Source organism: Sparus aurata, chromosome 6, assembly GCF_900880675.1.
Source record: "Sparus aurata chromosome 6, fSpaAur1.1, whole genome shotgun sequence".
In the NCBI taxonomy this organism is placed as follows: Eukaryota; Metazoa; Chordata; class Actinopteri; order Spariformes; family Sparidae; genus Sparus; species Sparus aurata.
Window position 1 is genome coordinate 4,562,959 of NC_044192.1, and position 16,556 is coordinate 4,579,514.

General features: G+C 40.1%; 1 protein-coding gene across 1 annotated transcript in view; it reads left to right on the forward strand.

Moving 5' to 3' along the window:
* Positions 1-13,243, forward strand: part of LOC115583264 (butyrophilin subfamily 1 member A1-like) — a 76,681-nt gene extending 63,438 nt beyond the window's left edge. The window contains exons 7-8 of the mRNA XM_030419921.1: positions 11,793-11,888; positions 12,083-13,243. Of these exons, the coding sequence (XP_030275781.1) occupies positions 11,793-11,888; positions 12,083-12,144 (158 nt within the window). The 3' untranslated portion in view covers positions 12,145-13,243. The remainder of the gene's footprint in view (positions 1-11,792; positions 11,889-12,082) is intronic.
* The last annotated feature ends 3,313 nt before the right edge of the window (positions 13,244-16,556 follow it).

Below are 16,556 nucleotides of genomic sequence, written 5' to 3' on the forward strand. Positions count from 1 at the left end.
TCCCGTCCACATGTCCAAGTGTCCTTGAGCAACGGCTGAAGCCCAAACTGCTCCTGATGGTCAGACCAGCATAAAATACTTTATACTGGAAATACTTTAAAATACTGGTCATATCAACCAGTTATTCACTTGAGTGCATGAGATCAACATCACAAGAATTATTTTGTGTGAACAAGATTTAAATCCTCCAGGATGTTTCCAGGCTCTTTGTGACAGTGGAGAGATGCAACAATGGCTGTGTCCAAATTCAGGGGCACCATCCTTCAGAGTGCTTATTTGAAGTGCAATTAAGTCACTTAGCTGCGCGAAGCCTGTCCAAATTCAAAGTGTGCTCCAAATGCTCCCCACAAATGCCTCCTTCTTTTGCCTGTTCCTGGAGGACACACCGCTACTATCCTTCGCGGCTACAAATTGCCCAAGATTCATTGCGCGCCCAAAGAGAAGAAATGAATAAATAATGGCGACCTCAAGTGGCGCAGATCTCATTCAAATGTAAGTATTGGGTCTGTACTCAGTTTTTACTCATTTGAGCATCAAACGCCAGATATGTTAAACTTCAAGGGACCTTAAATGTCAGTTAAAATATGTTGGTAATGCTCAACTTAATGCCTTTTACTTTCAACCATTAGACGTTCAGAGGTTGACATATCTTATATCGTATTGTGACTGTGGAGATGTTATAGACTCGTTTTACTTCAGTACATAAATGGACCAAGATGAACAGATTTAGATCAGGCTGTGATCCGTGTAAAGTCTAGTTAAACGTTGGAATAAAGAGCTATGTTTATGATTATCCTTACGATGATTATATATTTTGTTTTTTTGCAGTATTAGAACTCTTTTGTCTGTTTTACATTTCATCATACATTTACAGAGAGTAAACAGAGAAGCTTCATCGCTGTCCGAGGTCAGAACAACATTTGTTCACAGGGCGAAACATTCCGCCAGATGGATGGGAGTAAGGCAATAATATATAATAAATAATAAATAACCGATTTGTCAGTCCTGATGTCACTTTTTGTAAATCTTTCCATCCCTGTGTTAATGTGATCTTATGTTAACTTGTTATTTAGTTAATTTATGAGTTATTTTTAAATTATTTGTTCATAATTGTTCATTTTATATAATTCATGAAATAAAATATTGTTCTATTGTTACACGTTGTCTATTCCATTCAGTATTTACAGCTTAAGTACAATTTATGGCAGCAATCGGCATCAAGTGCTACTTTTCAGGGACAACAAGGGATTGAACATTTACAACTATTTACAAAATTACAGCATAACTATTTACAGATTATTATTCACTATTAACAAAAACAATATTAAAACAGTTATAGATGATGGACAGTAACAGGCTGAGCAGGAGTCCCTGCAGTGCTGCTGGGCTGGATGGTGTCAGTGGGACATCATCTGGGTCGGTACTCAGGGTGTTTGGGGGTCCAGTCTCCTCTGTCCACCACATCGTCCATCTACTGGGTCTGCAGTTCTGACTCCATCCACAGCTGCCAGGTCACTATGAATGTTTTAAGAAAGAGGCAATTTCATAATATAATTATAATAATAATAATGATAAATCATTACAAAAAACAAAACTATCTACTGAACACTTTAAATAGGAATAACGCCTCTAAAATCATGATAAAACCCTAAGTGGCAGTTTATATGTCAGCATTAACATAATGTTGTTAATGAGCCCAAACTGTAAGCTAGCTAATAATGATAATATTGATAACATTACTGTGGGTTCAATAACAGGTTTACCTCTCCACGGTCCTCTCAGCCGGAGATAAACCAGAGCCGCTTCTCCTCTTCCTCCACAAGCACGAGGATTAAAAAGGAAATCAGGAATTCCAGAAGCTCAAACAGATCTGACAGTCAAACTTTACTCTTCTTGTCACTTATATGGACCTGAGCTGCAGAAATGGTGATGAACGAGTAGAGGCGGGATCATCTGGTGACGCAACCAGGAAATGCTCCGAAGGGTAGACTGTCCCATTTAACAGGCTGACGTTGTTTCTCGTGTTGACGAACTTGACCAACCACCTATCAGATCAGGGGCCAGTGAGTTTTTCTGATGAGTCATAGTTAATATATGTGGTGATGACGCTTTTATTGTGAGGGTGTGTACCGGTTGTGTTGCAGCCCTCACAGGCTGAGAGACAGAACCAGTTTGTGATGAAGCATCAGAGTGTTGAGGACTGTGTGAAGCTCCGTCACATAGAGCCTCCATCAGTGAGGTGAATCCTCAGAGGACATCAACAACTATGGAGCTTCTTCCTCTCGTGTGTCTCTGTCTGCTGAGCTGCTCTGGAGATGGTAAGAAAACTGATCATCATCACTGACACTTTGTCATTTCACTTTATTTCATCTCAACAGAAACAATGTGGAAACATGCACTACTGCTGTGTGTGTCTGTGTGTGTGTGTGTGTGTGAGAGAGAGAGATAAACTTTTGTTTTGTTCTGACCTGGAACCTTCTGGAAGTTGTGTGTTGGACTTGCTGAATAAACGGATGTAGTTTACTGTCACAGAGGAAAGAAACAGAAAACATTCACATTTAATTGAACATTATTGATCATGTTGAAGTGAAGATTAAATACATAAACCTTCATGTGAGTCGAGACTCAGAGATCCTGAAAGTGTTTGGACTTGTTCTCTTTTGATCACAGCAGCTGGAGGTCTGATAACTGACTCAGGGTCAGCTGGGAATCTGTCTCAGTGGAGCTTCTAGTTTATTGATTATCAGCAGCAGATACATCTGTGACTGTGTGTTTATCTGGGAATGATTTTCACTTCATTTATTACTCTAAGTTACCACATGTATATAAAAACCAGAGCAGTGTGTCTTGTTGTCGTCCTCCTCTCTCTACCACTCACACTCATTTTCAACAATGTAGTAAAACCTGTTTGTGTGGTTTGAGTTAATCTGGGTGAGGAGACATCATCTGATAAATGATAAGAGCCGTCAAACAAACAGGTTCTTTAAATGTTTCCTGGTTTTTATTTCCTTCATGATGACTGGAGAGCAGTGACCTCAGAGATCGAGCTGTCAGAGTTCACACACAGAGAGAGAAGAAACTTTCAGCCTCGTCCAATAATAAACCAGAGAAACGTCAGTGAACATAATTCTGTTTAAAAACATAATTCTCTGTCATGTGAAGCTTTAATCTGATGTCCTGAGAAAGTTCAGTGAACACATTTGAATGACAAAGTGAAACAACATGTGTGTTCAGCTGTGGAACAGGATAGTTTGGTGGTTAGTTGCAGTACCGCTGCTAGACATTTTGGTGCCCTAAGCTTAATTCCTTTATGATGACCCTGCAGTAATTGAGATGTATGAAGAAAAAGGATCAGTACAGAAAGAGACAAAATATTCAAGCAAAGAATCTTATACCGAAAAAAATTATAAACATTTAAAACTGAATGCATGCAGCCAAGGAGGTCTCCCCCTTTATAACTTATTCATTTTTTTTCCTCTTAGTCTGGCACTAATACTAATACTCATAAGAGAATGAGTTGCAATATTGCATACAATTCAACAATAATGTTTGCTTTATATCATTCATGAGGACATTTTATATTTATATCTTACCTACAGGAATAAGAGCAAAATGATACAACTAACACAAGACTACATTTCTGAATCTTAAACATTATTTTACCATTTAATTGAAAACAGCTTAAATGTTACAAGAGCATTTTGTCTTCTACAAAACGTTTTTCGTTTTCACTGGCAGATGTTGTCCATCAGTGGCGTGCACAGACTTTTTGAAGGGCAGGGGCGAAAAGAAGGGCACTTTAACACGTGTTTTGGCTCCCAAGAGGGCACTTTAGCCCGTGTCTTTCAACAATTGCCCCCCCCCCCCTTGCACATCACTATCGTCCATGCCTTTGCATCCCGACATAAATGCAAAATAAACGCAAGTTCATTTTGTCATGTAGCTTCTGTCACATTCAGCTGTAGCTAAGCTAGCTGTAGCAGTAACACTAAAGGTCTGAGTTCTTCAGACTTCACATTTTCAAGAGACATTTTCTGTCCCACTGCACATCCGACACCTGATGTGTGTAAGAGACTTAAGCCTACATTCTGCTGAATCCTACTGAATGACAATCCTAAAGAAGGTTGTGGGTTTATTATGCATTGCAAACACCAAAAGATGCATTCTCAAATGACACTATGCTAGGTAAACTTTGCTAAATGCCTGGCTGAAGACTATTAACTGCACACTACACAGTAATAAATGGTCTGAAGCAAGAGGAATTGTTAGCCTACCTTGTGCACTGACTGCTAACTGTTACTGAGAAAGTATTGACCACCATCACGTCAAAATAAACCATAAACTACTGCTCAGGTGTATGCTGGGCTAACCGGGAGCGCTGCCAGGGATTTTGGGCCCCATGAAAAGAAATCTAATTGGTCCCTTGTATAGGCCGGCAAAAAAATTGGATACGGTTTTATATAAAACTATGCATTTTAATGATATTTTTGACTATCATTCCCATATTTGTGAAAAGAACAACATGACAGTTACTTGGTTACTGCTCACTGTCTCCCTTGTAGTCCTGCCAGTGGCGGCCTTAAGCATCTGGGGGCCCGTTTCAATACTACATATGAGGCCCTATCCCATAAAACATTTAATTACCTATATGTTTGCGCCCATGCGTCTCTGATGCATTGAAACCTGAAAGGATGCAGTTGCCTAAACTCATCATGCCTCCCAGGGACGCGCATTGTCTTAAAACGATACATTGTGACCAAGTGTTAAAATCTCTATAGGGCAAGAAACCAGTAATGAGCAGGGGAAAAAAACAAGGATTGAAGTTAGTTTTCAACAAAATGCAAATGCATTTTTCATATTTATGTGCATTTTAAGACATGAACAGGTATCGTATTACAATCCAAAGCTATAACACCATATAAAAATGATATTATGATATTTTTGGAGCCCCCTCAGCACTTGGTGCCCTACGTACAGCACGTGATGTGTGTGGTGGGAGCGGCGGCGCTGGTTCGTTGTGTCTTTGAATCCAGTCCAATAAATCAAGATCTGACATGAATAAAACTACAACTTCTGTTGGTGTTATAAAGATGAACAGTTTCCACAGCTGAACACATTCTGTAACATTCAAACACAAACACTCAATAACAGAAACCTGATTAACTTTACTGTAAGATTAAATATACTGAAAATATGTCAGTACAAGCTCGACACAACCAAAACTGTCATGTTAGAGGAAACAGGTGTTTGAGTTTCTGTTGTGTAAAGTTGTTATCTGACTTTGTTTCCTGATGACTCTGCATGTTAACATACTGACTAACATGTTTTTATCTTCCAGCTGTCAGAGTGGTCGTGGAAGAAGACAGTGATGCAGTTTTACCCTGTTTCCCCGTCACCAAGAGGAACCTCACGGGACAGTTCTTTGACTGGAGGAAAGATGATCAAAATGAGGTGTTCATGTATGATGCAGGCAGTCATTACAATAACGGCCGTACAGGTCAAGACGAGCAGTTCAAAGGTCGAGTCTCACATTTTCAAGATCAACTGAAGAACGGCAACGCCTCCATAAAGATCCATAAAACAAAGATGGCCGACAGCGGGATCTACAGCTGCATTTTTCCAGATCTTCAGAGTCAAACATCCATCATTGAGCTTGTTGTTGGTGAGTGCGTTCATTACACAGTTAAAGATGTCGCTCATTTACTGCTGCGACTGGTTCCAGAGTCCCAGATGGACTTTTGTTCAGTGGTCAGAATCCACATCTGGCAGGGCCTCGAGCCCACAGAGCTGCAGCCACATCTGGAGAGACCACCTCTGTATCAAACATGCTGATATCAGAGACACACTGCAGATTATGTCTCTCTGTACAATGAAGCTTCAGCCGTCTGTAGGAGATGAAATATGACTTTTACACAGTATTACCTGTCTGTTTTTAAAACTATCTAACGTGTTTGTTTTGCTTTTCAGATCAAGTCTTAAGAGACAGAACAGGTGAAGTGTCAGGTGAGTCCTGATTGTGATGACGTCACTCTCCACCTCTACATGTCTCTGTAAATGTCTTCTCAGGCCTGTCAGTCTGAACACTTGCATCTGTGGGCCTGAACCTCTCTGTGTTCACCTGACTGGGATCAGCCGTCACTTACAGGTGGACACGTTTATTATATTATAGTTATACAACAACATCTTTTAAGTCCAAGAAGCCTGTGTGTTATTAAATCTAATACTTTTATTCAGATTGTCTAATTACATGAAGAAGTTATTGTTCAATATGCTGCAGTAGACACTTGGTGTCGAAGTATTCTTGAGCAAGATACTGAACCCCAAAATTGCTCCTGATGTGCAGTTGGCACCTTGTGTTGCAGCCTCTGCCATCAGTAAGGGTCCTGCGATGAGCTGGCGACTCATCGAGGGTGAACCCTGCCTTCGCCCATCGAGTAAACTGGATTTGGCCCCAGTAAGCCCCGCAACCCCTTAGGGGGAAAAATGCGGCAACATCCTGCGACCCTCACGGATAAGCGGAAAGAAAACGGAACGGAACGGAACGGAACGAATGCTGCAGTAGAATAATTATTTACTGTATTTCCCACAAATCCTCCATTTAAAGTCTTTTTACTGACATGAAAGAATAATGTCATCTACTTTATTAATGTAGTTTAGTGTCAGGTTCATTCTGGGTTCATGATTTTAACTTAATGTTTCATATTTATGTCACAATCCTTCTGAGTCCCAACATCACAATATTCCTTTTATTCCTCTTTTTTATCTCAGTAATGATGAAATAGTTTATCTGTAAGTTGAAAGAATCTCTTTCTGCAGCAGCAGTGACATTTGTAGCCTCTGACATCATCAATAAACTCTGACATCATCAATAAACTCTGACATCATCAAACTTCACCTGATATTCTTCACCTGACACGAGCTCTGACACAGCAGCAGCGATCAGATGGTGTTTTTTAGGTTCTGTAACTCAGGACAAAAACTCCTGTTGACCTCAATTAATAATTAATTTTAATAATGTTTTGGTACAAAGACCTTCATCAGGTTCCATCAGGAAAATTCTGAAAGCTTCAATGTTTCCTTTTGTATCCTCCTTTAGTGTAATAATATGATGAACTAGGTTTGTCAGTATTATCCAGAAAATATTTTGAATTCATGATATTATTTTCATAATCATTAGAATATAAACAGCTAGACATCTTTTTATGTCACTGGTGTTTATACTCACATTCATCACAATAATGGAAATTCACCATTATCAGCATATCAACTAGTGTTTTTATAGCAAACCACAATCAAAGTCTTCTGTCCTCCTGTCTCTTCACTGGACCAACTTTTAGTGACGGATGAGAAATAATTTAATTTAAAAACATTTGAATTTATGCACCAATCATACGTACGTACAGTCAAATGTAAGTTCAGTTGTTTCTGTTTGAAAAGTTCACATCACAGAGTCAAACAAGCTTTGGAGCTTCAGTATCATCTGATCATCTCTTGGTGCTTCTGAACTGTTTGTTTGTGTCGATACTGAGAAGAGTTTCTAACATTCAGTCTTCCCTCGTCGACATTAAACACTCTTATGTTTAATAGAAAAAAATAAAAGCACCTCAGATAAATCTTTCACAATTTTCTCTTGGCAGAATTTTATTGTTAATCTTTCTTTCAGGCAGCATAATTAAAGCAGTTCTCACTAACATGTGAAACATCAGGTGTGTTTACCTTTGAACACTATGTTTTATATTATATAACAATCTTTATTGTAGAGTCTAACAAATTCACTGTATATTTGCTTCTGCCTCAAACTGGAAAAAGTTTAAAATGTTTGAAATATCGTCCCATAAAATGCTGCTGGAGGTTTTTATTGTGTTTTTATCTTGTAGTGGAAATTCTCCTTGTGAAGTTAAGAGTTGCTAAATCTTTAAAGAATTTTAGACTTCAGCATATGAATCAGATCTCTTTATTAACACGCAGCATGGAGGGAAGATACGAGTGTTCTCTCCTGTCCTCTAAATGTTACTGACTTAAATACAAACAGAGAGCAGGTTACCTTCATATACAACCGTCACCAATCCCAGGACAGTGACCCTTCGATGTTTTAGATGGGACAGTAAATGTCATCTTATCTAAATTCCTGTATCCCATGTAGAGAGAATTTGCCCCACATGTGGCTTTCTCTCTCATATCCACAGTAAACTGTATACAAGCAGAGTGTAGATGAACAAAATCACAATATGACATTAATAATGCTGAAACTGTGTCTTTATAATCTATTGTTTATATAATGTGTTCACAGGTGCAGCTCCAGAGCCATGTATCAGGACACTTTATGATAAACTGCTCTGGCGTCTGCTGCAGTGTGAAGCTCACGGTGATCCACGTCCTACATTAAAGTGGGAGGACAGTGATAACAAAACTCTTACTGCTGAGGAGCCAAAGATCTCAGAAAGAGGAGGTCGTTTTTACGTCACTGTCAAGACTACAGTGACCAAGACCGACAACTACAGCTGTGTAGCTACACAGGAGACACTCAGCCATCAGGTTGCTGCTGCGATCCCTGTGTATATTCAAGGTGAGATTCTTTAGTTGTAATTTAATATGTAAACAATTAAAAATGTTGTTAACAGAGTGAAACATTTGTGTATAAAAATAATGACGTTGCTTCATCAATCATCAGAGATTGGAGAGAGAATTAGATGCGCGTGCATACACACGCGCGCGCGCACGCACGCACGCACACACACACACACACACATCAGGATTAGAGACGGAAAATAACTTTGTGTTCAGTCTGAATTCACCTTTTAGGAGCATGAACGTCATTAATTATTGTCTTTGTGACGATGTACAACTTTTCTAATCATTAACACACTCTGTGCTGTAGGTGATATAGTTAGATTCACAGTATTACACTCACTCTGTTTACAGTAAATATATTTCAGAGGAAACATCTGAGGACAGTTATGATGCTCATTGAGAAGTTTTGTGCATCAAACTGCAGAAATCTTTATTTGACTTTATATTTCATCATTAAAGTGAATTTGAGTCGGAACAGTCTGAGACAATAAATCACTTTCAGTACTGTTGAGTTCTGTTTTATCAGATTATATAATGTTGCTGGAAGTTTAAATTATTGAAGTTACAGAACAGCTGTGTTGGATTACTTCAGATTAGAGCTGCGAGGTACGACCTTAAAATGTTATCATGATATTTTATATCACATCCTGATATAAAATATCTAACTTGATATTTAAACATTTTTTCAAAAGAACGTCATAAATGTTCGGACGAGCCACAGAATCAAATATCTCAATACGTTTGACCAAATAGATCTGACTGTGATATCAATATTGATGAATGACTATTGATACTTTAACAAAACATTAACAGGATGAGATTTCTGATCAATAATCAACATGGTTTGGGGGAATACTCGATTCTGATTGGCTGCAGGGTGTCCATTAACCCCTGATATATGGACACCTACTAAGTAGTTCCAGTCAAATTGACTGTTCACCGCTGTAAATTAATGCGCTAGCTGGCATATCAAATCTGAATATTATATTTCCAGCACTGAGTGCAGTCCGTCAGTCCTTCAGTGTCTTATCCTCTGAACACCACAGGGTGGCGACTGTAACACACAAGCTGCAGAAAGTTCACTTCCCCTCTAAACTTACTGCTACGTGAATAATCTCACATCCCGTTCGCTGTTCAACTCTCTGCTTCAGGCTGCGGCCACAGTAACGTTACACACGGCCGGTCATTTGTTCGTGAAAATCGTGATATTGATTTGGGGAAAATGACATGACTGGTTAGCTAGCTAATCATGTTAGCTAGCATACTGTCAAATTATATTTACTGTTTGTCAACCGTACGCAATGTTATTGACTTTGAATCTTGCTAGCATAGCGTTAGCTTTCTGGCTCATCGCTGAGTGGACTAGAATATCTCCGGTTGCCAAGTCGTATCTATGGTCCGTCCTATTTACTGGAGGAGTGAACAACGTCTCCGTTGCATAAGAATCTTAGAGTTACCAGGGAAACCAAGTTATGGCTTGTGAAAAAACTTTATATTTTGATTGTAAAACGCATGAAAATGTAAATTAATGGTCCGAATTTCTTTCCTTTGGCAAGTGACCATGGTATAAGCGGGATAATGCCCGACGAGGTGTCCATAAACAGGAATTAATGGACTTTGCAGGTTCTTAAGCCTCCGCGTCGTCCATTAACTCCTGTTTATGGACTGTAATGAGCCTTTAAAACCAGGAAACAGTTTTGATATATCACCATGTGAGAATATCAAATATCTAAAACAATATATATTCTCATATCATGATCACAGTTTATATTGTTTATGTTGCTCAGCCTACTTTAGATTGTACAGGTGTTCCTATTAAAGTGTCCACACCCAAACTATGTTAACAGAAGGAGACGAGCTGTTAATGATCCTGTGTTTCACATTTCATAACACATTTTCTTTATTATTTAATGTCAATAGAAACAAAGTTCATCACTGTTAGCTCTGTTTACATTAGAGAGATTACACAGAGACTTTATTCATCCCAACCACAAACTGCAGCCCAGTTACACAAGAATCACACAACAGACAACATGGAGACACTCAGACAGGAAGAGAAGAGTTTACTCACTGAGGGTTTCATTCTTTTATTTCTCACCTACAAACTGAACTCACACTGAAAACTAGGACCAAACTTTAACTGTGAATAAACACAATGATAGTTCCTGTAATAATATGAGATCATGGAGCTTTGAACTGAGTTTCTACTGGACACTCATTAAAACTTGTAATTAGCACCATTGTATTCAGGCTGTAACTACAAGTCTCCAACATTAATGATCATGTTATAATTGTAGTAATTGTGACTATTGAAGCAGCAGAAGCTGATCAGAGATCTGCTGAAGGATTTGATGCTGAAGGATGAATTCAGATTCAGAAATCAGGAGCGAACCTGTTTCACAGCAACATAAATGATCAAACTCTTCAACATTTCAAATCAAATCTGGATCCTGCTGTGATCTTTAGTGAGCTTTAGTTAGCTGAGACAGAAGAATTGTTCTGATTCTATCATTTAAAACTCTGTGTGGAGAGATGTGAAACTGTCTCTCAGTCTATATGTGTCTATAAGAATCTCTAAATATTGATTCTCTTCTTTTATTAATGAGTTAAAGTATATTTATGTTGAACAGTCGGAGCTTCAACAGACTCTCGCTTCATAAAACCTGCGACTGTGTTGATCTGCTGCCATCAGGCCCAATAACTGTGGACCCGACCAGCACCAAGAAGCTCCCAGTGATTTTAATCTTCATGTTTGTGGACAGTAGTCAGTGGTGGAAGAAGTACTCGGATACTTTCCTGAAGTGACAGAAGCAGAAACACAAAGTAAAAATACTCTGTTCCAAGTAAAAGTCCACTTGAGTAAAAGTGTCAAAGTGTCAGTAAAAGTGTTGTGAAGAAGTTTTCTATTTGATCAGATGATCCTGTGTTTTTACTGTCAGATCAAAGTGATGAATGGAACTAAGTCCATTTGTTTCTTCACTGCTGGGACCAGAACCAGAAGCAGCCTCTGAGCTGTGGAGCCCAGCAGGAGGAAACTGGACCTGAGATCAGAGCTAACATCACTGTTCCTGCTCACATTCATCCCAGTGGAGTTTTCATGTGGAACAAGTTCAGATCTCAGGAGCAGACTCACCTTTAGTGGTTCTGTGTGGGCTGTGAGGTCCAGTCTGCTGCTCATCATCTGCACTCAGGTTCTGACTCTCACATTCACTTTTCATCAGTTTCAGGGTGGTCCGGTTGGTGGATTGTTGGTGGAGCTGTTGTAATTGTTGGTCTAGTCGCAGTTATAATCCTCCTAATAAGGTGCTTATGCAGAGGTAAGTAGCTGTTAGTATTGTTTCAACATATTAATGATGAACAGAACCAGAACTCATTCTTTATGTATCTCATGTTCAGAGTCTTGACAGATGTTTTATCTCTCTGACATTAATCATTCTGTGTATTTACACTCAGAGTAGATCAAGTTGGGATTTTCTTGAGTATAACTTTGTTTTGTTTCCTTCTGATCCAGGTTCAACATCAGACACAACCCACGGACCCAGAGAGACTGAACTGAGAGACAATATGATTTAAATACGGTCAGAACTAGTCCTGTTACCACGGCAACAGTCTCTACCATGAACTGTCCTCATGTCCTGAACCTCATCCAGATCATAGACAGTGAGATCTTACAGTTAATACATTTATATAAGAATAAATACACATATTCAGTCCTCGTCTTTATCTCACAGCACTCAGTCACAAATAGTGTCCAAGTCAAGTGTCGGACTCAGAATCCTGTCAGAGTAAAAAGTCATCAGTCGCTCTGACACGTTTGTCTGATGGTTGAACAACATCTGAACCCGACTCACTTCCTGAAACCAACAAACCAACATTCATATCTGCTTAATGCTGACAGAACTGATTATTAATGAATCCTTCTGTGAAGTGAGAATTAAATGAATTCTGATATTTGGTGAGATTCAGTTCCACTCTTGTGCAGCTTGAAGAGAAAAAACGATGGAGCGAACAAACTTTGACTGTGTTATTAATGTTGTTGAGGACAAAGACGAGCTCTTTCTCTCTGTTCTATGTTGCTTTTATTCTTTTATTTTTATACTCTGATGATCTGATGCGTCTCTAGCAGCTGGTCAGTTAATCACACGTCGCTGGTTGGATCCCCGGCTCCTCCCGTCCACATGTCCAAGTGTCCTTGAGCAACAGGCTGAAGCCCAAACTGCTCCTGATGGTCAGACCAGCACCTTGCATGGTAGCTGACTGCCATCAGTGAGTGAGTGAGTGAGTGAATGGATGAATGAGGGCAGCAGTGATGTATAAATGCGTCTATTTACCAAATCTTCTCAGACTGCTTGTAGAGCTTAAAGCTCCTGACTGAGCTCCACATGTGCTTTAAAACCATCAGACTTCACTGAACTGAAGCTGCTGTTAACGCTGTCAGTCACTGTGAATATAATGTGACTTTACATTTGACATTTGTGTTGTTGGCATTATTTGGGTGGAGCCTGTGTTGGTTCTTGTTTGTGTTTTAAGGTGCTCAGCAGTCTGTCAGGTCCAGTTCCACACTGATGGTTCTGTTGTTCACTGATGATGCTCTTGTCGTGTTTCAGGTCATTTCAGGCAGCGCTTCATCATTTCTGTACAAACGCTTGAATAAAACATGAAAACTGTCAAACTGTGTGTTGTGACTGTTTCTGATGTTTCTGTGTTCAAACTGGGATCAAAGAAATAAAAGTGATGTTAATTTCTGGGTGTGATTCTGAGATGATCTCTATTTTACAGACATTAAAACAGTTTGAATGAAACAATATTTCAGATACGTCAGATTTAAAACAAAGCTTCTAACAAACAGACAGTTTACTGCACTGAAAACTTCATTAATGCACCAATTCTCCGCCTCTGTGTGAATCTCTCGGCGGCGGCGAGGGGTGAAATTTCACTCCGGCACTGATCTGCCTCTGGAGGTAATATCAGGGGCGCAGTACTGGAGAACCAAACCAGAGTGAATGGATAAGACGGCGGTGCGTATTGAGGGTGTGTCAATCAGACGGTTGGTTAACTGCACAGGTCCTTCACTCAACTAAATAAAGATCAATGTCCCCCAAAGCAACGTTACAGAAGCAAAAAACAGTAAGATAACTGTCTTTGGCAACTTATGAGGAAAAAAATACTGCAGGTCTATGTCGAGAAGCTTCTGTTCTCCTGTCTGTCCCCCAGAAAACAGCCTCCGTCCCCGCGAGTGAGGGAGTCAGACAGCGACCCCCAAACCAACATTATGTGAAATAAAATAAAGTCATAAAAACACAACTGAAGACTGAAGCTGCACAGTGACAAATAAAAGTCAACACAAAATAAATGTTGTCAGAGGAAAACTTGGATTTTATTCACTTCAAATCCTTCAGTTTGAACAGGTTTGAATCATTTCAATACACGACTTCAGACGGAGGACGAGGATCTCCAGTTTCAGCTCCGATCTGACCTCTGATCAGTCTGACGGGTCTTCAAAGCGTTCTGTCCACAGCCGTGAACAGCAGAGTTTGAAAAGGCCTCAGCTGATTGGTCCTCAGCTGCAGAAGAAACAAACACAACATGGATCACAAACACGTCAGTGATTTGTGCCGTCACGTTAACAACAATTATTCAAGCAGCCAAAGTTTCAAAATGACTTGAAGCTTTTAGAGTCTTCAAACTATGTTAACGAGCTGCTGAGGATTATTATCAGCTGTGTTGAGCAACCATGTTCTGATCGGTTCTGTTCTGCTGAGCTGAGCTTCACAGTGTTCTGGATCTGATGTTCCATGGAAACCAGCTCGTTTATTGACTGATGGAACAACCTTTGTGTTATTGCTCTTTAATATCAAATATTAATACTGTCAGTTTGGATTTCTTCTCCAGAACCAGAACCAGAACCACACACTGCTCCTTTAAATCATCAATAATAAGAAAGAGCTTGTTACTTTAATTCAAAACATTCAGTTTGAGTATAAGAGTGTGTGTGTGTGTGTGGGTGTGTGTGTGTACTTACAGTCAGTTAATACCTCCTGATACATGAGAACTGACAGGCATATGGACCGTTCTTGAGGAAGCTATGGACCTTACAGGATTTCTTCAAGTTACATCTGGAAACAGAGAGGAGACATGATCAGAACCAGAACCAGAGGTGGACCACACACTGCTCATCTCTACGTTTGTCCCATAATAACCATGTTATTGTTGCCCTCAAGTGGACGGAACATGAACCGTGTGGATGTTGTCTTACGTCTTCTCTATATATCTGAGTGCGTTGAAGCTGCCACACTTCACAGAGTTAGGGCTGAAGGTCGGCCCAGAGCATGGTTTGCTCATCTTGTGACACTTCCCGATCTTTATCACCTGGCCAGTACCTGGAGGAGAGAGAAGTGTCACACAGTGAAGACGTCGCTTCATCAGGTCACGAGCTGACTAACAGACTGAACGTAGTCGACGAGGACAGAATGACGATTGTGTGTAGTCTCACCGCAGGACATCTGTGTGTAGGAGATCTTGGTCGTAACGATGAACATTCCCTCTGTGAACACACACAGGTCAGACTGCAAGCAGTGGCATCATCACCATCATCATTTACATTATATATTTATCACCAGTACATATATTTTTATACTAACACTCACAAACTGATCATTTAAACAAGCAGTACAAGCAGCAATAGAATAGAAACTCACTGGCATCTGCAGTGGAACACCAAGCTGCAGCCAGCACTGTAACACAGTAACACAACATTGTGACACAACATTGTAACACAACACCAGAACCAAATCAGGTGTGAACGTGTCTGGACCCTGTGAGCGTTCAGAACATCATCACCTGGGATCAGTTCACCTTCAGCACCAACATCATTATTAGAAATGACAACATCTGTGTAGGAAGAAAGTCAGTGACACATACGGAGCCACTGAGAGTAACTAAGTACATTTACTCAGTCAGTCAGTGAGTACTGGACTGTATAAATGTACTCCGCTACATCTGAGAGGATACTCACGGCCGAGGACGATGAGGCTCAGTCGGACCATGTTTGCTTCTCTTAGCTTCTCTTCTGTCTTCACCTGCAGACCGTCTGATGCTGAGAGCGTCTCTACGACAGGTATTTATGCTTCTCTCCTCGCAGCACACCTGTTGACTCCTGTCCGCCGCCGGCGAAGGCAAACAGGACCTGGTGATGTGACCAACATGCAAATCCCCTTTAGAGCTGCAGGGCAGAAGCTGTTATCCAACAGAGGAACCAGTTTACAACATGTGCTGGTTCTGAAGGTTTTCTCACTCGTTCTACACGATTGGTCAAATACAAGGTCTCAAAGGAGAAGTGAATCTTTGTGACAGTTAAAAACAGACCAGTGATCTTTGGATCTGTCCTTCATTTAGACCAGCTGAGTCATTCAGAACAAGTCCTGAAGTTAAAGAGCAGCAGTACCAGGTGTGGGCCACAGAACTGGACCCGTGTGGCCTCTTCTGGGCCCATAACCCATTTTTAGAAACCAAGCAGGCTGAAAACTGATATTTGGGACTGATAATAATTTGCAGTGAAGATGAAATTTGCTGCGACAAAATGAGCCAAATTACAATTCACTGAAGTTCTGTTCTGAAGTCCAAATGGGAGGAACTTTACTGTGGTGCTTCAGTGTTCTGCTACTTTATATTTCCACTGCACTACATTCATCTAAAACATTTAGTTACTAGTTACTCTGCAGATTTAGATAACTCAGTGTTTATAGGGTCTTAACTGTGATGTGTGACCAATCAGACAGATAATCGTTCTGTCTCGAGCAACGATATTCACATTTCATACCACGATATTGTCCCGGCCAAACGTCGTGATGGACGATATTATTGTAAGACCTCAGCTGGCCGGTTTCTTCAGCTTCAAAGTAGAAATATTCGTGACAAGCTTTTTCTCAGTAACTGAGTCATCCATGTCTGTATGTTTTCGCGCTGTGTGCATGCAGCTGCATCAG